This window comes from Crotalus tigris, unplaced genomic scaffold (genome assembly GCF_016545835.1).
Source record: "Crotalus tigris isolate CLP2741 ecotype Arizona unplaced genomic scaffold, ASM1654583v1 scf7180000017567.3851432, whole genome shotgun sequence".
NCBI classification, from domain to species: domain Eukaryota; kingdom Metazoa; phylum Chordata; class Lepidosauria; order Squamata; family Viperidae; genus Crotalus; species Crotalus tigris.
Genome location: NW_024096477.1, coordinates 1,876,694 through 1,902,143, shown reverse-complemented (window position 1 = coordinate 1,902,143; position 25,450 = coordinate 1,876,694). Strand labels below are relative to the sequence as shown.

The window sequence follows — 25,450 nt, the reverse complement described above, 5'->3', positions numbered from 1 at the left end:
TAAATACTTTCATATATAGCAGATTATATGAATTAGACAGGATAACTCCCCTATTGAGATCAATGAGGTTTTTAAAAAAGCTGGCTTATGCTTTAAATAAGATTTATTGTGCAAAAGTGCAGACGTTACAAATAAGCGTACAAAATTCCATACCCTGTTTCTTTGAAATCTGAAGTACTTTATTAATAGGGTTCTTTTCCGAAGATCGGAATCCTCATTCCAAAGCAAAGACCTGTAGCCTATATGTATAATCGGAGGAACTGTCTTAGAGCTGGCTAAACATATTTGAACCCAAGAATGACTAATTGGTTACACGCCATCAAATTATTATTGACTCTCAGCAACCACATAGAAATTCTCCATGATTATCTGTCCCTAACCTGAACCCAGTCCCAACAAAGAATTTCAATTTTTGTACAGGCAAGGAAACAAAATAGTGCCAGCAGCCAAAATGATATCACCAGATATACATGAATTAAGAGGTTAGTCCTTGTGGGATTCAAAGATTCATTTACTTATGAATATTTTGCTCTGCATTATTTCAACTGTATATATTATGCAACCATTGTAGAAACCCTAGTTTTCCTAGTTTATTTCAGTTAATTAGCTCTTTCCTGAAAACTGTGTTCTTGGAACAATTTAAAACAATTCATTATTATTTTATAGATCCGGCACATTTATATCTGCAACTCACAGGAGTTTATAATAAAACACATAAACCAAAATATAATTAAAGCCACAAAAAAACCCCATTCCAAAGTATAAATAATAAAAAGATGAATTATTATGATAATCCCAAGAGTCCATCCAATCTCTGAATTTACTAATTTCAGTTCCCAAATTTTCAGTTATGCATTATGACAAAGTATATGTATACTTTAATATATATATATATATATATATATATATATATATATATATATATATATATATATATATATATATATATACACATACATACATACATACATACATACATACACGTAGGTCTTTGGTTGTTCGGGTTTTCTCCCGCGTAAAATTGGAAGTGTCTTGGCGACGTTTCGACGAATTCCCATTCGTCATCTTCAGGCTGGTGCTTTCAGCTTCGTGCTTCGAGCAGCTGCTCAAAGCACGAAGCTGAAAACACCAGCCTGAAGATGACGAATGGGACTTCGTCGAAACGTCGCCAAGACACTTCCAATTTTACGCGGGAGAAAACCCGAACAACCAAAGACCTACATACAAACACCCGCGACAACCTCAGAAAACAAATATATATATATATATATATATATATATATATATATATATATATATATATATATATACACACACATACATACATACATACATACACACACATATATTAAAGTTTGGAAACCTTTTGCTTCGGCTAGTAGATTAAGCTGTGCTATATCACAGTTGAATGAACAGCAGAACCCAGGCTTGATTCAATGTAAGTCCAGCTGTTCTATTGTCAGCTATTGCGTTCTTTCTTTTCTTTTTCCCAATCTCTTTGATTGGGAAAGACTAAATTCCTGTCCCATCTCTTCCCTCAATCCAGTAGGCTTCTAGGAGAACAACAAAGTACCCAAATTCACTGGACTCAGAAATTCATGCAAGGCCAGGACCTTCTGCTATTGTAGGGCATTTTTGGATTCAATAGAAAGTAACTTTAATAGTCACATTTAAGATTTATTATGCTGGCTGAGCTTGTTCGCTTGCAGATGTTTCAATATCCAACTAGGTAACCTAATCAGTGCTAGTGAATGTTGAATTTGCTTCCTGTTTATATACAGCAGTGAGCCCTGTCAGTATTAATGTGGATGTGGCTTTCTCCTTGGTAGTTCCTTGATTAGGGTGCCGGTGAGCATCCTAAACCAAGCTAAATCCAAAAATATTAGGGAATTTCTGAACGCTTGGCATTCAGACAAATCAGCCAACAAGAGACATATTTATTAACCGCATTTATGCACCATTCAAAAGAGACAATAAAAAAATTAAGAAGGAAACAAAAAGACCAGAATACATCCTCTCCAGCAGCCAACACACAACAGGTAAGCAGGGATTAACACCAGACAAACTATCAAGCAGAGAGCAATACTCTAATCAAGAAACTATCTAGCAGAAAAATCACACACAAATCACTTAAGAACTGTGGCAAGAAAGCTCATAAAATGGGGGAAAACTCACTTAGCAACTGTCTCACTTAGCAACAGAAATTTTGGGCTCAACTGTGGTCATAAGTTGAGAACTATCTGCACTGGCTTTTAAAACATATTACCCAATACTGTATACTGTTGGTTTTTAAAGTTGATATAAAATGATAGCACATACACGTGGCCAAGTTCATGTGCAATTGTAAAAGCAGTACTTAGTCCACTGTCTTCACTAATTGAACAACTTCGGTATGGATCACAGACTGTACCCAATTCAGCCAAACCTGGGAAATTAAAAAAAATAAAAATAAAAAAAGAACCTGTTATAAAGACACACAACATGCTGTCAAAAATATTATCATCTTAAAGAGTAAAAAAAGGAGATTAAGCTTACCTAAAGTATCACATTTGTCATGAGCTCTACAAATATCCTGCCTGAAAGCAAAACACACTTTTAATGCCTTTAATCTCCGTGCAAGTCATCATTTGCAACACAATAAACCTATTCTTCCTGCCAAATGTTAATATTTTTTCAATTTTTTTCATACAGATTTGTTAGGTAGTGGTAGGCTCAAAAGCAAGAATGAACTCTAGTTTTTTAAGTGTTAGAGTAACAAATATAAAGTACATATGGAGTAATCATATATATATATATATATATATATATATATATATATATATATATATATATATATATATTCAGCAAACAATCCAAAATATAAATTAACATTATCATTCAACTGCATGCATTTAAATACTACTATTTTCGTCCTGGCCTCAGCCAGGTTTTGGGATATGATGATCAGCTTGTTATAAGAAACAAGTGCATGGTCCTTCCCCACCAACCTCATTAAAAAAGAAAGGTGTATTTCTGCTTTAGAGGTAACAATATCTCTGAATTTCAGGGAATTTTGCCAACATTCATGGAGATAGCTAGAAAGATTCTCCGTATCATAAGCTGTTCATGATATATTGCTAAATTAATCCAGTTACAACTAGATAGTCCCTTACACTTTTCACTAGAATCATTTGATATTTTTACTGTCATAGATCAAAACAGTTTTCTGCAACCTAGTATTGTTTAGATCAGCGGTCCTCAATCTTGGCAACTTTAAGACTTGTGGACTTCAACTCCAGGAGTCTTCAGGTTGCCAAGGTTGAGGACTAGATGTATTAGGACTATACTTTCCATATTTGTCAGCAGGCATATCCTATGACTGAGAATTCTAGAAACCTATTTGGGTGGTACCAGTCTGGGGAGCCAAGTTTGAGAGCCAGTTTGTGTAGTGGTTAAAGCAGTAGATTAGAAATTGGGAGACTGGGAGTTCTAGTCTGGTGTTGGGCACAAAGAAAGCTGAGTGATCTTTGGCCAGTCTCTTTCTCTCAGCCTTTGCAATGTCATACCACTTCTGCAAAATCTTGCCAAGAAAAGTACATCAACTTGTCTGGGCACTCTTTGAGAACCGTATATGATTGTATGAAAGGGAAAAAAAAAAACAATCACATGATGATTTCAGTGTGAGCTGAAAACTTCCCATGACATACCTTGTCACCAATACAGCAGTATCATGTTTATCTGGATGGTCTTCACTGAGCTGGTTTTGAGTTTGCTGCCATTGGCAAAAGTTTTTTAGTGTTGTTTGAGCATTGTAAGATATGGCTGGGCCATCCTAAACATAAAAGGTACAAAAAAATGGTTATATAATTTTCTATCCTCTTTAGATGTCCTTTCTCCCTGTGTCAGAAGGAAACTGGTATCTACTTTTCAAATTGGCAAATTTTATTAAAAGGCATTTCATTCTAAAAATAAAATACCTACGTACCATTTTTCTGCCCCAAATATGTCACAGTAAAATATAAACTCAATAAAGATTAAAGTGCGAAAGGGTAGTCATAAAATTGCAAAGTAACATGAACAAGATTCACAATCAGCTTTTGTAATTATCAGCTGTACTAGAAACCATCAGAAAAATAGCTCTGCATGTTTCCTCTCCCACAAAGTCTTTCCTACAAAAAGAAAAGCTGAGTGCTAAATTACATATTAAATGGGCTCACACAACTCACTTTATTTGATTGCCAAATTACGCTATTTTCTGGCTTCTTGCAATGCACTGAATCAAACTAATTAAACTGCCCGCATTCATACAAGATGCTGACCCACAAAAAGAAAACAGCCCAAGTTAAAATTAACTGAAGTTAGCATGTTGTGAAAATGTAGATGTTAGCTTTTTAAATGAGACCCTGTATGCTGCACTAGTGAAAGTGATGGACTAGGATTGGAGAGAGCAGACTATTAGCCATGAAAATACATTAGGTAAGTTTTTACCAATCACTGTCCATTAACTGCCTCCATACTTCCTAAATAGCTGTCAAAGAAAGTAGAGGAATGCAACCTATACTGCCTCAACTATCTAGATCAGGGCTTCTCAATCTTAATAACTTTAAGCAGTTTGGAATCCAACTCCCATGCTGGCGAGGGAATTCTGGGAATCAAAGTCCACACAATTTAAAAGTTGCTAAGGTTGAGTAATACTGATCTAGAGGAAAGGGGAATGTAGTATATATCTAATAAATAAACTCAATTTGATCTGGTTCGCTGTACATCAATAGTGGTGAACCTTTTGGCCTGGAAGTGCATGTCAGACATAGGAAAATGCCTAGCAATGACTCCTGACTAGCATTGAAGATGTTACCTAGTTTGTGCAATGAAATGTCTGCAGGAAAACAACCAAGCTCAGGCAGCACCAAGAATCCCTCAAATCGAAAAATGGGCAACTTGATCTTGCTGGCATGTCACCCCATCCACAACAACAGAAACAATTTTCTGACTTCCTTCTCTCCCCCCCCCCCCCATCTAGGCCACCCTGTACAATGGCACTCAAGTCTTGGGGAACAGCAGGATTGCCCCCACAGCCCGCTGCTCCCCAGAATCTGCCACATCTACCGCTTTTTCATTTTACCTCTCCAGGTACTTTTGGCAGCCTGTTCTGGGCCCTGAGAAAAAAGGGCTAGGGTATCAGCTGGTTCGCCGAAGTCAACAAAAAATTAGCTACCAGTTCTGCCCGAACTGGTGCGAACCAGCTAAATCCCACCACTGTATCTATCTATCTAGACACACAGTGCAGGGGCTAATGATGTTTGGCCTTAATGCAAGCTAAAATATATAGGCTCCATTACTGAGATAAATTTAAACTACCTGCCTCTATCAGTCAAGTTTCAGCACTTTGAAACATAGTGAATTGTCAGGCATGACATGTTGTGAAGCATCTCCTTGAAGGAATAATTAAGAAGGCATTTCTGGAAACATAACAAGCAGATACACAAAACAAAGGGGGTATTCTCAAAAGCAATTACCTGTTCATTATGTATGATGGCTAATTTCACAATAACAATATTAATTAAATTCCCAATGCTTGGGTCTTTGTATATAGATGCTACCTGCGTAAAAGATAAATTAAAAAAAAAATGTTAATTAGCATACAAGGAAGGAAAGAATTGACAGCTTTTTTCCCTTCTTTTGAAAAAGATGCCGATTTTATTGGTATAACAAATATACAAGGAAGCAAAAAGTGAAAGCTACACCGCACCGTAAAGTAGCAGGCAACCAAGACTGGAACTGGATATAACTTTTTTCCTTTCAGTAAGCAAGCACAGACAGTAAAACAGCCCTGGGCTACCAGACTGACTGACAATCTTCCCTATCCAGACTGGTATTATCCTCCTTAACTCATATTATTTATATATCCTCTCCTTGACAGTCACACAGGTGCTGGAAGCGCAGCTTTTACAGTCATAACGTTGGTGGTCAGGAAGCAAAAGCTGTGATAACTCCACTTTAAAGCCAAAAGGAAATCTAAAGTTGAAATAAGGAATCTAGCCAAAACAGTGGCTTAAAAAACATAAGATCAGATTTAAAAGAGGAAATAGGAAAAAATGTTCTTTGTTTTTATAATACACCAAAATATTCTAAAACAGTACCTGGAGAGAAAAAAATAGAAAAGGTTTGTGGGGTTTTTTTTGTTTGTTTGTTTGTGGGGTTTTTTGTTGTTTGTTTTTTGTTTTGCAGAAATCACTGTTCTCTGGGAAAAATTGCTCAGGCGATTTAGTAATTATAAGTCTGGGAACAGAGACCACACAAAAATAGGTTGTTTTACACCTATCAAGACTTACCTCAATATGCAAAACTATATATATATATATATATATATATATATATATATATATATATATATATATATATATATATATATATATATATATTTGTAAACAGAAGTCCTGAATTTAAAGATGTGTAGCTTCTAGGATCTTACAGAATATTTTGGACACAGAAATAATGAACTATTTCAGCAAGTAATTTCATTGCTTGGAGTGGGAATTTCTGGACTCAAGCTGAATGCTCCTTTCAGTACAACTGCCCACAATGGAAAAATCCAGTTCAGCATATTTACAATTGCACAGTCATTTGCTTGATGTGAGTTCTATATGAGATAAGCACCCCTCTATAAAGAGATTTGGTTCTAACTTGGAGGCTCCCTTTGACTTATCAGATCACAATTCCAAATCAGAATTCCAAACCAGGAATCTTGATGACATCTCCATGGAGCAAAGAACCATTCTACTATGGATAGTCATGTTCTACACCCAAGAACTATTCCATTGTGGGCAGTCATGTTCTACACCCAAGAATCATTCTACTGTGGATAGTCATGTTCCACACCAGGGGTCTTCAAACTTGGCCCTTTTATGACTTGAGGACTTCAACTCCCAGATTTCCTCAGCCAGCATGCCTGGCTGAGGAATTCTGGGAGTTGAAGTCCACAAGTCATAAAAGGGCCAAGTTTGAAGACCCCTATTCTACACCTAAGAATCATTCCATCGTAGGCAGTTATGTTCTACACCAAAAAACCATTCCACAGTGGGTAGTCATGTTCTACCTTTAGAGGCCCATAGAAGGAAAAACACTAACACAGGTGACACACAGCCTGTTTGGTTAGTGGGCAAGTATATAACATTTAGGAGCACAGTGGAGCAATATAGAGAGAGCCAGTTTGATCTAGTAATTAAGGCACTAGGCTAGAAACTGGGAGACTGTGAGTTCTAGTCCCACCTTAGCCATGAAACCTGACGGGGTGAACTTGGGTGAACTCCCTCAGCCCAACCCACCTCACAGGACTGTTATTGTGGGGAAAATAAGGAGGAGGAAGGAATATTATGTATGTTTGCTGCCTTAAGTAACTTTCAAAAGTACTAAAGGAGGGATACACATAAATAAATAAAATAAGTGAATAAATAAATTTTAATACTTACTATGGACATTAATGTCAAAATGTAGTGCTGAAGATTTGTTCCATGGTATGAAGCCATTCGACTATCTGCCACCACCATAACTTCCACATATCGAGGGTAGGAGAGAAATCGTTTGATTCTTCGCGGACTACTTTTTTTCCTTATGTTGCCAGTGCCGTTTTTACTGGATGCAGGAAATTGCCCTAAGTTAAGTTTCAAAGCCTCTATGTCAGAGAATATGGCATTGGGGGGCCATTGCTTTGCCTTGTTTTGTCTTTTAGGGTTTCTGTGATTTTTTACATGCCCTGAAGTTTTAAAAGAAAATAAAGCAGTAAGTATTCTCCACAAGATACCTTAGTAAGGCAGAAAAAAACCCTGTCTAAACTTCACTAGTTCTTAATTTTATTTGACATTCAAGAATGAGAATTATAAAATAGATACAGAGGTATACATTCAGATTTTTTTTTTTCTGTAGACCATATGACTTTGTATGTTTCTCAACCTTGGCAACTTCAGATATGTGGACTTATGCTCAAGTAAGTCCATGCTCAAAAGCAGGCATTTAAGTGGAGAAATTAGAAAAATAGACCATGGTTGCCATCTTTTCCAAATATATTTATGAACCAAAATGCATGTGTCAAAATCTAGTTTAAAAAGATGTTATGATGCATTACACTTAAATTTTCTTAAAAGACATTGCATGTTAATTAGAATTGATAACAAATCTATGCAAATCTGCTTTAGACAAAACCAAAACTGTTATATAATAAAGTATAAGCTGAAAAAGAAAATGTAAACTAAATTGGCTAAAAAATGTGTAAGAAAGCGACAAAACCAGGGAAAATGTTAAAAAGAAACATATAAATGAACTACACAAAGTGGGAAGTAAAATATAATAATGCAATTACCAAACCATTCACATTTCAAAAATGCATTCTACAAACACTTAAATTATATTAATATAAATAGCTATTGTTCAGTGAATTGAGTGTAGACCGGTGTTTCTCACCCTTGGCAACTTTAAGAATATGGACTTCAGCTCCCCAAATTCCCTAGCTAGCAAAGAAAGGGAAGGCTGGCTGGGGAATTCTGGGAGTTGAAGTCCACATATATCTTAAGTTGCCAAGATTGAGAAACATACAAAGTCATATGGACTAGGGAAAAAAATCTGAATGCATACCTCTGTTATCTACTTTATAATTCTCCTTCTTGAATGTCAAATAAAATTAGCAACTATGTCATTTAAGAGAACTATACATTCAAAGGACATTTCTATTCACTTATAGTTCCAATAACTCTCTGCCATCATTAATCTTGTGGGGTTGTTTTCCATTGGTTAGAACAGTGTAAACCAAAGTTTGTTTTTTTATTAAATGATTTAACAGAAGGTAGTCTGCACAGTTTTTTAAAAATTTCAGCAGCAGTAAATGGAGTCTTACTTATATCAAAACAAAGACCAAAAGACAGAAAAACACAGGTAACAATAAAGTCTGGGCGCCATAGTTCAAGCAATATAACAGCAGGTCCAAAAATATTTTTTTTAAAAAATAAGATATTCAGGCTACATAGCAAATCACATATGCAATCATATATATGGGCACATATACTGTACCCATAAACATTTTCATGCTAAATCAGTGTCTCTCAACCTTGGCAAATTTAAAATGTGTAAATTCAACTCGTGTTGGCTGGGGAATTCTGGGACTTGAAGTTCACACATTTCAAGTTGCCAAGGTGCTAAATTATTATGACAAAATGAAAGAGGACAATCACAAATTCTTAGTACCTCTGATTCTTTTCACTTCCATATTAAACTAGTCCTTCAAAAATCAAGCATTTTCTACTACTAAACATGAAAATAAATGAAACGTGGTTTCAAGTTTGTGTGGGGAGAGGAATTTCTATAGTAACCTTGACTCAGCCACCTCAGGGCTAAATACAGTAAGGAGGGAATTAGTTATTTCAAAAGGCTTTCACAGAGCTGATTGTTTGTTAACAAATGCCCCCTCTGGCAATTGCACCTAGTGTAGATGGAAAATGATGGGGATTTTCTTACTGGCTGAACCACAAATGATATTGCCTTTATTTAGAACTGTAACATATACAGTATACTTTCACTGTGTCTCAGTACACTGGGGATGTGGCAGCAATAAACTGGATTACAAGACTTGCATACGATATCAGGAAACAATGAAACAATTAATCAGAATAGAGCTGGAAGGGACCTTGGAGGTCTTCTAATCCAACCCCTTGCTCAAGCAGAAGACCCATTTGAGACAGGTGGCTGGTTAATTGTCCTCACTGTTAGGAAGTTTCTCCTTAATTCCAGGTTACTTCTCTCCTTGATTAGTTTCCATCCATTGTTTATTGCAGTGGGATTCTGGGAGTTGAAGTCCACATGCCTTAAAATTGTCAAGGTTGAGAAACACTGGTTTATTGTCTTGCTTTGGAAAATAATTTGACCCCCTCTTCTTTGTGGTAGCCTCTCAAATACTGGAATACTGCTATCATGTCATCCCGAGTCCTTCTTTTGTCTAGATTACCCATACCCAATTCCTGCAACCGTTCTTCATATGTTTTTGTCTCCAGGCCCTTAATCATCATAATTGCTCTTCTTTGCACTTTTTTTTTCAAAGTCTCAACATTTTTTGGGTAATGTGGTGACCAAAACTAGATGCAGCATTCCAGTGTGGTCTTACTATGAGCATACCTGGAGTAATTCTGGGAGTTGAAATCCACGAGTCATAAAAGAGCCAAGGTTGCCTAGCTAATTCTCATACATGTTGGCTGTCAATTATGATATTTACCCAGGCGCTATGCATAATCCCTTGATTAAATAAATTGCCACAACTTCATCTCCCATGGTCTTCTGAGCTGGGTCATGCTCTTACACAAAGTACATGTTGTTAACCCAGGTTAAGAGGTACTATGTGCTGCGTGAACTTAATTAGGCAGCAGAGAGAAGACTGAGAGTTAAGAAACAGGAAAAACTTGCCTCTCCTCCACTGTGCAATTGATGGATTTACTTACAGTATTTATACACTGACAATTCCATGTGGTCTCCTGATAGTTTACAGATTATTCATAAAACCATTCAAACAATTAAAACCATAATGTAATCAAATCTCCTTCAGAATCCATTTGCCAGCAATGCTGTACATTAAACATTTTATGGAATAATTCTTTCTTTACTGCTAGCTTAAACCCCACCAGGGAGGGTGTTACCAGATCCCTGAGAGCAGACTAATCTATTCCATAATCCATGTCCTGCCCCCCCCCCCCAATCTCACAAGGGAGAGACGCTCAACTTCCCAATTTGGGCAGATGCACTGGTAATTTTATCTCCATACCAGGAAAAAAAAAACCTACTACCTTCTGTGTATCAACATTCAGCCCTGGTAAATGGAAAATAACAAGCCATATACAGCTACTGAGCTTTCCAAAGCTTTTCTTGTTGTTTCTCATCCATACTTAAACAATTCAAAGAAGAAATTTTGCCAGGAGAAAAGCTAGTGACTGGGGAAAATAAAAAATCTCACTTAAGTAATGAGGAACCCATGACAGGGAACATTTTCAGTCAACCCTTGAGAAGGACCATATTTCTTTCTTTCTTTCTTTCTTTCTTTCTTTCTTTCTTTCTGAGACTTATATACCGCTTTAAGTGTGAGCACTCTCTAAGCGGTGTACACCAGTAAGCAATATGTGTGTATATATATTTACATTGCCCCCAACAATCTGGGTCCTCATTTTACCTACCCCGGAAGGATGGAAGGCTGAGTCAACCTTGAGCTGGTGAGATTTGAACCGCTGACCTGCTGAACACAGTCAGCTAAAGTGGCTTGCAGTACTGCACCCTAACTGCTGCGCCACCTTGGCGCCTTCATTTATCCTGACACCATTTAGCAATTCTATGTTCTCATGGAAGGCAGAAAGTCCATTAAGGATCAGCTCCTGAAAAGGCTTTTCTCTGTCAGCCATAGATACAGGTAGTCCTCGACTTACGACCACAGCTGAGCTCAAATGTTTGATTGCTTAGCAAGGAAATAGTTATGCTCCATTTTACGACCTTTTTGCCATGGTTGTTAAGCGAATCACTGCAGTTTTTAAGGGAATCACGCGGACATTATGCGAATTTGGCTTCTTCCATTGGCTTTGCTTGATAAAAGCTGGATGGGAAGGCTACACATATTGATCACATGATTTGGAAAGTGCAATTTATATATTTTCCAAGCCCCTGAATTGATCACATAGCTGTAGGGATGCTGCAACGGTTGTATGTGGGGAAAAAGGTCATAAGTGACGTTTTCAGTGCTGTTGTAACTTCAAATGGTAATTAATGTGGCATGTGTGTATGTGTGTGTGTATACACACACACATACATATATACACACACATACATATATATTATACAATTATCCATATTTTGTATTATGACCCAGAGGAAGGGTGCAGGAACCAGCACAGCAAGCACACAACTCAATTCAATTCAATACCTAGTGACTGCATTTCCACAACTTGTTAAACTGGATTAATATTAACCATGGTTTCCTTGTTTTCAGGTACTATAATCCTAGCTGATTTGGTTAATTTATGATTCAAAGTACTGTCCTAAACCAGAAATTGGATTAATTTAAAAACCAAGTTAAGCATGTGCCAATTCAGTCTTGACTCAATGCGTCCGGAGTCATCACATTCATTTAATCCAGTGGTTCTTAACCTTTTTGAATGAATCGCCCCCTTGAGCCAATGAGGAAGTTGTCATCGCCCCCCTCCCCCAACATAACCTCTCAATCACAACATAGGAAATAATTCTTCAATTTATGCAAACACTTGTTTTGTTTTCTTTAAAATTGTCATCAGGACATATCAATGCAAATAATTTATTTCCAGCCTTTTTCCCATATCTCAACTATGTGAAAAATTTTGGTGCCACCTGTCACTTTATTCCTGAACTTCGTGATACATGTATTTCATTATTATCTTATTTATTCAAGACACTTAAATGTAATGACCGCTGAAAACAAAATTCAATTGCAAGAAAGTGAAATGCCCGAAAAGAAAAACAGTAACATTTAATGATTGAATTATGAGTGAAATTTAAGACGCAAAAAGAAATATAAAAAGGGTAGAGGCTGCTACGCAATGCACATGAAGATAAGCAATGCGTATTCACATATGTACGGCGTTCTGTACTGAAGCTAGCTGGAGGAACATTTGAAAACACAATTCAATCCACTAATAGCGAGCGATCTGATGTTTTTGTATGACAGATATACAGCGATTCACTGTATGAAAAAGTCTCAAAAGTGTCTCCAAAACATCTCGCTCCATCGCCCCCATATCGCCTCCTTTTTGTTCCTTCACCCCGTCACCCCTTTTTATTCCATCGCTCCCCTGAAAAATGAAATCGCCCCTGGGGGGCGATATCGCCCAGGTTAAGAACCACTGATTTAATCCATAAAGGCTGTGAAAAGAAAATTTAAAGAAAACAAGTCATGTGAGTTCCCCTTTCTTTATAGACTACTCTACATTAATTATGTTACTGAGTGACAGAGAGGTATGCCACTAGGAAATCCAACTATTACTTCAATTCTGATGGAACTGGTCCTAAAACATCCATACCAACAAAGTTGCCTATTCATTTCAGCTTATCTCTAAATGCTTCCATTATAGATAGTTTTTATTATTTCAAAGGTCCTTTTGATTATAGCTAATGACAGCTGCTAACATTAAAGATAGTGGAAACTTATTCCATATTGCTATTACCTCACCTTGCCCCAGCCCACCCGAAAACTCCAGGTAGATAATACAACACTGTAATACAGGGTACAGTAATTCAACTTTTGTTCATTCTGCTAATGTATTTCAACCCAGACTTAATGGGGTCACTCACAAAGACTCCCATTTCTACTGCTTAGTACACAGCTAAGTATGAGAACCCAACATGACCTCCAAAACTGAGAGTTCAAAGCTGAGAACAGATCCCAATATCATTGCTGCAGAAACTTCCACACATTTCAATCTCTCAAAAAGCAATTTGAAATCGCTCTACAATATTCTTCATTTCTGTTAATCTTGCAATTGCTACTTATCTTCCTAGTCCAGTTGGTCAACAGGAGATGAGAAAAAAACACACACCATCCAGTTCAGAAATGACATGAAGCTCCCACTCTACACTCAAGCACAAATGAAACGAATTGGTCACATGCAGCGCCCTCTTCCTCACATGTCTATGGAGATTCTCAGTCATCCAGGTCATGGTTATCCCAAAGGTGCTTTTTTCACGAGGCAACTTGTTTTTCTTGAAGATGTTTTGCTTCTCATCCAAGAAGCTTCTTCAGCTCTGACTGGCTCTCATGAAAAAAGCACCTTTGAGACCTCTTCCTCACAATTTTCATACGCTGTATTCTTTTGTTTGTTGATTTAACAAAAAAACAACAGTCTGGAAGTTTTCTAGGTTGGGAAGCTGTGAGTGAACACGTGAATCGTTAAAAATGTATAGGGAAGCACTTAAATTCTCAATTCCATTTAAAGGCTGCAATGAGTTGTGAAAGTGGCATGTAAACAGGCTTGCAATTTTGCAAACGAGCGTTTTTGCCAACAATTGTAACCGAGACAACATGCTGCTACTATGGTATGGGGAGAATGGTAGAATTCTAAGTATATAGGAGACAAAAATCGATGGCAATGGAGTAAGGAAAGAGACTAATGACTGGCTTGAGCCCAGGGACTGCCCACAAGAACAGTAAAGATTGTCCATCTTACTCTTGCCAATGGTTTGACATTCAATTTAGGTTTTTTTCTGTACTGTTTATCACAATCCTGCATGCAGTTTACCTTTTAGAAGGAAAGCAGTGTGCATAAGTGAGCTATCAGGCTCTCTCTGTGTATATAGATCTAAATTAGCCAAACTACATCTGAGGCAAGTATAAAAGAATCTGATTTATACTTCACTGTAGGAGAGAGAGAGAGAGAGAGAGAGAGAGAGAGAGAGAGAGAGAGAGAGATCAAGTATGAGGTGATTTCTTCATGCATTTAAGCTTCAGAGTTGTGTTGTACATTGAAGCGAGGGGACAAAGGACCTCAGACAAAAGCCTTTAGCATTTCTGTCACCCACACTTTACCTGATCAGTCACTGTTGAAAGGGGGGGGGGGAGATGCTGGCGTCAGGTCCCCTGTATGGTCCCAGAAACTGGCACCATGCTAAGAACATGGAGGAATCAGCAGAACGGCCTTTTCTCCCCTGATTGTAATCCCCATTTGTCTCTTCTCAGGACAAGGGAAATCTGATTGCTTTCCTACTCACAAATGAGATGAGTAATGCTGGGTCACTAGAGCTATGGGCCTCGGGTGAACATTTCACCTCGCTCAGGAATCCCTGGCCTCTGCAAAGGGCCGAGGTACGCAGGCCACGCCAAGCACACCGGGAGTCAGCTTTCAGTCAGGACTTTTAGCCTTGCTCCTGATACATGAGAAATCTCCTTATCAGCTGCTGCAGACCAAAGCAGATGCAGCTCTCCCTAACCCTCCCCCCACCAAAGACCAAAGAAAGGTCAAAAGGAAAATGTTGTGCAGGAACGAGGAGGCAACTTGTATGACACATTTGAAAAATATAAAGGTGAAGCCGAGAACAAAACAAAGGAAGCAAAGGAAAGGCCAAACCCCAAGTTGAAAACCATTCAGGAAGCTGAAGAGGAAAGGACCAGAAACAGCTCATTAAAAAGGACACCTCCTCAATGCAGTACATAGGGAGAAGGAAAGAAAGACTGTGCACAGCCTCACAGGTAGGGAGGGAAAAAAAAGAAATAAATAAATCTAGCCCTGGAAAATTGAAGGAAACTGCAGTTGTGTGATCCACCCCATGTTTCATCAGAGATTAGCCTCATATGCACAATGCAACTTATTCCTAAGTAGTTGCATATAGGACTGCATTCCTAGTTTCACAGAAATAAAATAAAGTAAAAAAACCAGCCATACAGGCAGTCCTCGACTTAACGACCCCAGTTGAGGCCAGAATTTCTGTTGCTAAGTGAGACAGTTGTCAAAGGAATTTTGCCCCCTTTGACGACCTTTCTGGCCACTGTTATTAAGTGAATCACTGTAGCCATTAAGTAAGCTACAGGGTTGTTAAGTGAATCTGGCTTCCCCGCTGACTTTGCCTGTCAGAAGATCACAAAAGGGGATCACGTGACTCCTGGACCCTGCAATTGTCATAAATATGAACCAGTTGCTAAGTGTCTGAATGTTGATCATGTGACCCGGGGGATGCGGCAACAGTCATAAATGTGAAAAAAACAGCCATGAGTCACTTTTTCAGTGCTGTTGTCATTTTGAATGGCCACTAAATGAACTGTTGTAAGTTGAGAAATACCTGTAATCCTGGTATACTGTAGTTTATTAACTCTGAATTTTTTTTATGAATGAGCCATTAGGCCATGCGCATAAAAGCTAATAGAACTATAAAATATGATAAAGCAGAAAAAAGGTGTGATGACACCACCCTTGCTTTCTATTTTTATTTTTTTCAAATTTCTGATATTAATATTTCTTCTCTAAAACCTTCCTTACAAACCCTTCTCCCTATACTCTCCTGGGATTTCATTCCGAGAATTGGCAATCAGCTAATGCAGCAAGCTGGACTGGAATTCAGCTTGGAAGATGGAGTCCCAGTGTATCTGGACACATGAGATCATCGTTAAACCTAAATATATTTAATTAAAAACAATACATTGATTTTCCCATTTTTACCCAGCTGCTTGACAATGGAAAGCTCTGTTGTTGCACACAGGTTGTAGAAGTTGCAGGAAGTGGAGCATTCTCCCACAATATCATGTCTCAGGAAAAGGGAATGATGTAATTTCTATGCTAGTGTAAAACCAAAATCGGCAGATCATTAGGAGCACAGTAGCTCCTGCGATTAGGAGGCTGGGTTGGAGGTTAGCAAGCCCATGTTCAAGACCCTGAGTACTGCCATGGGGCAGGGTGAGCTCCTATCCTTTGCTCCAGCTCCAGCTGGGTAGATGAAAGGAATCCTTTCAACCTGGAAGCGCCTCAGTGCTTCTGACACAAGTGCATTGCGAGCAGATCTTTAAGAAACAAAGATGATACCATATGAGCCCTTCTCTGATGATTCATATAGTAGACTGAGCCATATTATACTACAAGCCACAATCAAGCATGCTAACATAAGCCACAACCCAAAAAATCATACGCTTCAACATATTTGATCCTAGACACCTGATCATAAAAGGCAGGGGTCCCCAACCTTGGCTTCTTTAAGATGTGTGAACTCAATTCCCAGAATTCCCCAGCCAACATTCCAATGTTCTGATACATTTATATTCTATGAAACTATCCTCTATGCAACCATAACATGCAGAAGCTGAGCCCCAGAACTGGTACAGATAGTCCTCAACATAACTGTGAGAGGGATCTTTGAGTCCTAGTGGACAATCACTTAAATATGAGCCAGTAGTGTGCTGCAGCTGCCAAAAAAAGCAATGCAGTCCTAGGCTGCATTAACAGAGGGATAGAATCAAGAACATGCGAAGTGTTAATACCACTTGGTAAATGGTACCAAGTGGTTAATACCACTTGGTAATGCCTTGGTAAGGCCACATTTGGAATACTGCATCCAGTTTTGGTTACCATGATGTAAAAAAGATGTTGAGAGTCTAGAAAGAGTACAGAGAAGAGCAACAAAGATGATCAGAGGACTGGAGGCTAAAACATATAAAGAATGGTTGCTGGAATTGGGTTTGTCTAGTTTAATGAAGAGAAGGACGAGGGGGGGGGTGACATGATAGCAGCATTCCAATGTCTAAGGGGTTGCCACAAAGAAGAGGGAATCAAGCTATTCTCCAAAGCACCTGAAGGCAGGACAAGAAGCAATGGATGGAAACTAATCAAGGAGAGAAGCAACCTGAAACTAAGGAGAAATTTCCTGACAGAACAATTAATCAGTGCAACAACTTGCTCCAGAAATTGTGAATGCTCCAGTACTGGAAGTTTTTGAGAAGAGACTGGATAATAATTTGTCTGAAATGGTATGGGGTTTCTTGTCTGAGCAGGGGGTTGGACTAGAAGACCTCCAAGGTCCTTTCCAACTCTGTTATTCTATATTCTATACAACAGTAATGGAGCCTACTTATCATGGTGGTAAGACTTGATGGTCATAAATCTAACTTAGTACAAACCCATTTGGACCTGTTATTATTCTGAGAAGCAATAGAATCCTGACAACAGAACTTAAAAAGGCAGAGATATGTACTCTGACTTAGTAGATTAAAAAAAAAAATAAAGTCTACTAGTACTAAATTTTGTAAATAGCGGAAAAGATCCATGTGGAAATTATGTTTAGAGTAAAACCACAGAATTCAGTGGAACCTGTTATCTATGATAACCTGACCCCTGAATTCAAAAGTTTCCTTTAAGCGGGATTGATTGAAGCCATCTTCTGGTATATCCTGTAGGAAAATATGTGCCGAACTATTAAACTAGAATATAAGAGGATATGAAACAAACATCCTGTGTTTCATAGTGCTATGACTTGATATCACTCTATCTCTAGCAATAAAAACTTAATTCTTGACCTTTTAACTAGTCCCCCTTTCTTTATCATCAAGCAAATCTTAATTCTTCTCTCAGTATCCTACTTCAACAACTCAGGAAAGACTCAGCTCCTGAAATCTGCTATGAGAAATTTCCTTTCTTTACTAAAGTTATTTTTAAGTTCCCAATCCCTTCCTTCTCCTGGCTGTCCCCTTCACTTCCCCTCCCTACAATAACTGGAAATGTTTAGATCAGAGTTATTTGAAGCTCAGATCTGAAGGACCACTCAACAGGGATGCTGACATAAAGAATTACAATTGGCAGCAATTTGAGCTTATGACTAGAAGACTCCACTGGTAGCTATATTCAGTCCTGTACAGTTGCAACCAGATCTTAACACATCAGAACTACCAGTATGCAATATTTATTCTTGACAAGCTCCAAGGCTGCAGGCATGATGAACTTAAAAAGAAAAAGAAACATCATCTGCATCTTCTGTAGTGGGCAATTCAGATTGATCTAATACAGTCAAAACAAGATTTAAATTTAAGATCTACTATGTGCATACTAGCGACAGTAATTCAATCACAAAAGATATGTTTGGCTGCCAGAAGCATCTACACCCAATGCCTAGATTCTCCAGGTAAGGGTGGCAAAGGCTACTGTCAGAGCTATGTGGGCTAATTAAGGCTGAAATTGACTACCCTTTCAACTGAGGGCAAATTCCCTTGCACGTATAAATTGCATTGTGTTGCCATAACATATGCTATTTGATCTTCTGGGCTGAAATTCTACCATGGATGGAAAGCTCCGTGACCATGTAAATATCCCACCCCAGGCTAGTTCTCTGGTGCTTAACTGAGATCGATATCAACCTGAAGGCAAGGGATCACTCACATCCTGATAGAGGCAAGACATCCCGTGTGTTTCCCATCCGTTCTCTCTATGTTCCTTTTGCTCATTTCCCCCCCCCCCGTAATTGCTGTGTGACACACCTAGACCCTCTAGGACTTGACCTGGAAACGGGAAGTGTTCTATTAAACCAAGTGGGAGATAAGAGGAAAGTGGGGAGGCAAGAAGGAAGGAAGGAAGGAGCCTCTACTCTGATGGGTGGAAATGTGACTTCTAAATAGCACCAAAAGTTATCTGTGAGTCATGGGAAATTCATCAGGTAAGAGTTCTTTCTCAGCTGCAAACCCCCCCCCCCAAAAGGGATCAATACAAATTATGTTCCCTTCTATTTTAAACACTATAATCTTTCAGTTCTCTATACCTAACCTGAATTTGGAATCTGCATATAGTACGTTCTCAATCTTGTCTTGATCTGAACATTTCTTCTTGGGTTAACCGATACCGGTAGTCCTCGACTTAACACCAGTTCACTTCGTAACTGCTCGAAATGTCCACGCCGATGAAAAAAGCGACTTATGACCATTTTTCACACTTATGACCATTGCACCATCCCCGTGCTCACATGATCAAAATTCCGACGTTTGGCAACTGGTTTATATTTATGATGGTTGCAGAGTCCTGGGGGAATCATGTGATCACTTTTTGCGACCTTCTGACAAGCAAAGACAATGTGGAAGCCAGATTCGCTCAACCACCCTGTTACTAATTTAACAGCAGCCGCGGTTCACTTAACAACTGCAGCAAGAAAGGTTGTAAAATGGGGCAAAACTCACTTAACAATTGTCTTGCTTAGCAACAGAAATGTTGGGCTCAATTGTGGTCTTAAACCGAGGACTACCTGTATTTATTCCAGTAAAGGAATAAAGAATAGCAAAGAAATGAAAAGGCATGAGATAAGCAAAAGAAAAGAAACACAGGTAAAACACCATGGCTTATACCTCTCCATATCTATTCTTGCAATCCACCTGTGCATCGCCACCTCCGTACACCTGTTCATTTATCACCTTTAAACTTTTCACCTCCCTTTCTAAAGGTCTCAGCTTCACATAACCTGAACTTTCTCAGGCTGTCCCTTCCTCTGCACCAATTCATATTTTTTTTTCATCTTCTGGTCTTCATTCATTCTGTTTGATCAAACCACCTCAATGTACTTCATTCGTGTTAGTTTCTCATTTGTGTATTCAATCTACATTCAGTCTGCATCCATTCATTCCTGTCTCTTCCCCATTCTGACTGCATTCCAGCTTACTTTTATATTCCTCCTGGCCTTCTCAACTATGACACATAACGCAGTGCGCCGGCGCATGCTGCTACACTGTTTGTAGTCATTCAGCTCCTTTTAAGGAAAACATTCATTTTTCACAATAGACCACGCCATATCTGCTATCTCTCTACCAGCATATGCACATTTTAAAATTTCTGTATTCCCACCCATAAATATTTTAAACAACTAACGGCATCCTTAGTGTTGAACAATTCAGTGAGGTTCCATTTATTCTCACGCTTGCTTTTTGCCCATCTTACATTCAGCAGAGAACCATCAATTCCGTATTTACAGAGAACATCCCATAATTCAAGGCTCTTTGCTTTATTATACCCCGTCTCCAAATCAACAAAGTACAATAAACGTTCCTATGCCCATAACTTTTTAATGACCTGCCCAAGAACAAAAGTCTGGCCTGAACATTCCCTCCTCTGCACAGAGCTGTGGTGCATTTCTCAACTTTTGCTCACTGTCCCCTCTTCTACTCTTTTAATCAGAATTAAATTAATTTAATTAGATCAGAATTTAATCGGAATTAAGAACCGTGGTGGCGCAGTGGTTAGACTGCAGTGTTGCAGGCAAACTCTGCCCACTGCCAGGAGTTTGATCCTGATCGGCTCAAGGTTGACTCAGCCTTCCATCCTTCTGAGGTCAGTAAAATGAGGAGCCGGATTATTGGGGGGCAATAGGCTGACTCTGTAAACCGCTATGAGAGGATTATAAAGCATTGTGAAGCGGTATATAAGTCTAAATGCTACTGCTAGTCTGCCAAACATCTTCCCAGAAAAACTTAGCAATTCAATAACCCTGTAGTTTTTGCATTTGCTTTTGTTATCTTCTCTTTTTACAGATAGTCCTTGACCATTTAGTGACCATTCAAAGTTACAACGGCACTGAAAAAAGTGACTTGTGAATGTTTCTCACACTTACGATCATTGCAGCATCCCCATGGTCCTGTGATCAAAATTTGGGCTCAATAGGAAACAATGCCCACATTTTACCACTCATCCTAACCCTCCCTGCAATTTTTGTAATTATTTTGCTGATAGGTAGCATCCCCAACTCCTGTGGACCAGCACCAGTACCGGGTTGCGGCATGCCAGCAACTGGGCCGCACAAACAAGCAAAGCCCTATCCGCGACATGCAGGCAGCACATAAAACCACACACCTTCTGGTCCGCAGAAAAACCTCTCTCCATGGAATCGGTCCCTGGTGCCCAAAAGGTTGGGGACTTCTGGTCTAGACCTCATTTTATGGATCATTCTGCATCCCCTCTTCAATGCTTACAAAATGGTTTGCTTCCATCTGTGGCATCAACTTAGAGGGGTGGCCTTTCATTTAGTTAGAAAATAGCAAGGCAATTCAAGTAGTCCTTGTCTAACAACCGTTCAAAGTTACAAGGGCACTGAAAAAAGTGATTTATAACTAGTCCTTGCCCTTATGACCGTCAGAGGCAGCCACGTGATCAAAATTCAGGTGCTTGGCAACTGGCATGTATTTACGGAGGTTGTGACACCTTGGCGGTCACGTGACTGCCACATGTGACCTTCCCACTTGGCTTCCAACAAACAATTTCAGTGGAAAAAGCCAGATTCCCTTAACAACTATGGGATTCAGTTAATGACCACAGTAATTTGCTTAACAACCGCCTCCAAAAGGTTTGTAAAATCAGACGCAACTCACTTAATGAATGCATGACAGCGACAGAAATTCCGGTCTCATTTGTGATTATAAGGCAAGAACTACCTATATGCTAATGCTTCCTTGAAAGCTATATCAAAATACATCTGCTCTTGAATATTGATAACAGTCAGCTATCTTTGTTTCCCAATATAATGCCGGACTGAGCAAATTAAAATTCATGCACCTCCTACTCTTCCTGTTGTTCTTTTGCAATATTGGGAGCCTCCTCTAACCACAAATTAAATCTGTAACAAGGTTTCTCATAATTGTGATGTGGGGGAATGTTCTAAAGATGGCTTAACAATTCTTCCATAAACTAGGGGTGACACAATAGCAGTTTTCCAATATCTCAGGGGTTGCCACAAAGAAGAGGAATTAAGCTATTCTCCAAAGGACAGGACAATGGATGGAAACTAATCAAGGAAAGAAGCAACCTAGAACTAAGGAGAAATTTCCTGACAATTGGAACAATTAGCGCAACAACTTGTCTCCAGAAATGGTGAATGCTTTAAAATACTGGAAATTTTTAAGAAGAGATTGGACAGCCATTTGTCTGAAATGGTAGAGGATTTCCTGCCTGATCAGGGAGTTGGACTAGAAGACCACCAAGGTCCTTTCCAACTCTATTATTTTGTTGAACTCCAGGAAGACTTCACAAATCCCAAACAGTCTAGTTCTATCCTTGTATGTGACTTACCATTAATAACCCCAAACTATTACCTTGTCCTCAATGGTTCTTACCTTCTAAAAAAACCCCATTCAGGATAGTTTTGGCTGCCAAATGTTATATAATATACCTATCTCTGACTACATTAAAAATTCCCTTCTCACTGCTATAGATGGTCTATGACTTCCTCAACCGTGGATCTTCTGTCAGAACCCTGGGAGTTTGAGTCTTCTGCACAGTATCTTCATTCTTCCTACCACTGCACTCTCCTGCACAGCAAGCTCTGATGTTGTTCCTGGGAACTGTTGGAGCCACTTTCCCAGTTTAGATTCCCAACCGAAGCATTCCTACCACCTCTGGGACCACTTTGGTCTTTATTTTCCTCGAGGCACTGGTACTTCTCCAATGTCTCATATTCTTTCTTCCTGATGTTTCTGTCACTTGGCATTACTAGTCCTATCACCCCTGTTGTCTTCTGCTTTGCATCTGTTACTGTGATGTCTGGTTGATTGGCTATTATCTGGATCAGGAAGTCCCAAAGGACCTTAGCCCTTTGACTCTCTATGACGTTCTGTAGAATTTCCCATCTGATCTTGGGGGGGTCTAACCCATGCACTGTGCAGATGTTCCTGTCCACAATGGCCAGTTACTTGTGCTTTTCAGTGTATCCTTTTCCTGCCTGCATCACGCAATCTGTCACTCTTATGTTGGACTGTCTCTGAGGCTTATCTACATAATCTGCACTTTGGATCCTTTCTAATTGGCAGATCCCTGCTACTATAGACTTGGTGTTTAGTGTCTGCTCTTGTGATACTATGAGCAGGGCATCAGTGCTTTCCAGTTACTGGTAGGAGATGGTAGGATTTATCCTCAGGAGCTGAGGTGAGCCCCCACCCTTTTGATTTTCCAGACGAGTGTAAAGACCAAGCTTTGCCAGTTAGCATGGATGCCTGAGAATAAGATGCAACCTTGGAGATGGTTGGTAGCTTGAAGCTACTCCCTCTGTTTTGTCAATTTTTAGCCTTTTGGGTTTTTTAAATCTTTGAATTCCACTTTTACAAGCTTTAACTTTGTTCCTAACTCCTTTTTTAATTTTTGTTTTTATTAATGTATCTATATTGTTTTATTAGGTTGTAGCTTAGCTGAAATGGGTAATGTAGAAATTTAATAAACAAACAAACAAAATGTATATCTACAGTATACATATACTTGTAAGTGTACTGTAGGTATAGGTGTCCATGTTCAGGTAGATGGACATGTACTGTACATATAGATGTAGTTGATAGTAAATTTAGCACATTTTGATATCCAATTTCTTCCTAGACAATTATAGGTGTAGGTTACATTTTCTCTACCAAAACCTTTAGCAATTCTTTCAGCAGTGAAGAGGCTAGAGAGATCCTGGCGGGTGTGGTATTTTCTAACCTATTCAGTTACAAGGTGGACCAAGAATGTGAATGTCCTTCATGGCACCATACAGTCAACCTTCCAGGGGTCTGTAGTCTGCCAAGCTATCCACACTTCAATTAAAGCAAAAGGAAAGACATAAGGTGAGAACATCTCCAGTAATAGTACCACTTAGCGCAGTTCTGCCCTTGAGAAATTGTTGGATAGCTTCCCATCTGCTGAAATAAGCATTTACTCAATTTTTCTGCCCATAAATGTGATGGAGAATTTGTATCTAATTCAAGGGTATATTTTTTTCCTCCTATAAGGCAGGTTTCCCATTAGCAATTTTTATAACCTATTTTGAACTGTAAAAGACAAGAAGAAAAAGAAAGAAAAACTCTCAGAATACCATTTAGAAAAAAAATCAGCATTTTTTGTCATCCCCCCAGGAAATAAAGGATAAAGGAAGTAACTTCAAGAGAATGACGGTAATGTCTTCCTTATAAGATCCCTAAGTAAAAATATAAGGAAACTTTTTATTTCTCATGAATCTGCACTCAACTCTTGGCTGACAAGACTTAATAGCTGAACTATTATGAATGAGTCTTTAAGATATTTCCGCATTTGTAGTCTTCTTCTTTAGTTAATCAACCTTTGCTGATAAGAAGCAACGTGCAAAATATAACTTGCTCTGGGGCTGCTGTAAACACAGTGTCTTCCTGGAAACTTCAAAGTGACAATGAGATTATTCCTTTGTCTCGGGTTGGCTGGCATCCGTGACTGATGAAGTCACCCTACACAAAAGGACATCAGCAAGCAAGTCACAGCGATGAAGCTGACAAAAGCCACTACTCCTCCCCACTGCCCTATGCTGTTGGAGCACGCCACACTCTCCGACAGAAAGGTCAAAGAAGAGGACCTCATGGTCTGTATTGTGCTTCCCGGATATCTTTAAGGCCCACAGTTACCAGCACAGCAGTCTCCACTGGGATGATGACAGAGAAACTGAGTAATGAAACCTGGTTCTCCTCGAGAAGCAAACAAGTTTTAATGCTCTCCAAGTGAATATTCAATCAAGTAAAGGAAACCAAGCAATTCAATTAAAGAAAGAAAGAAAGATCGACCTAATCCCTCTCTCCTTGGAAAAGGGAAAAAGAAAGACAGAGAAGAAAAATTTCCAAACAGTTTGCCAGGACCCTTCCAACTACCTTTGCCTTGTTGAGGTCCAGGATCTGTTGCTTCAGTCTTCCAAGGGTTGCTGATGAATTGTGCCAGATTGCATGTTTCTTTCCAACTGTTCTGAATCTCCTGTATCTGATCTCAAAGAAGGGAGCAGAGACAGCTGGAAGAGAGAAACCAGAATGGCATAGTCCAGCAGCAACCCTTGGAAGAACAATAAAAGCCTTGTGAGAGGTACAATTCTCTCTCCTGTATGCTCTGTCCTCTTACATTATCTAATAGGATGAAATTGTTACACCTCTACATTATGGTTCCTGGTTGCATTAATATTTCTACTCAGCCCTTCCCACTACACATCTGGAGAGTTCCTACTTGGG

General features: G+C 38.9%; 1 protein-coding gene across 3 annotated transcripts in view; it reads right to left on the bottom strand.

The window, feature by feature from the left end:
• ADAMTS9 (ADAM metallopeptidase with thrombospondin type 1 motif 9) overlaps positions 1-25,450 on the bottom strand; it is a 163,651-nt gene that overhangs the window by 128,609 nt on the left and 9,592 nt on the right. For all 3 annotated transcript variants that reach the window (XM_039350178.1, XM_039350160.1, XM_039350169.1), the window contains exons 4-8: positions 7,449-7,732; positions 5,496-5,579; positions 3,687-3,811; positions 2,536-2,576; positions 2,320-2,425 (exon numbers count right to left, since the gene is read on the bottom strand). In XM_039350178.1, coding sequence (XP_039206112.1) covers positions 2,320-2,425; positions 2,536-2,576; positions 3,687-3,811; positions 5,496-5,579; positions 7,449-7,732 — 640 coding nt within the window. The remainder of the gene's footprint in view (positions 1-2,319; positions 2,426-2,535; positions 2,577-3,686; positions 3,812-5,495; positions 5,580-7,448; positions 7,733-25,450) is intronic.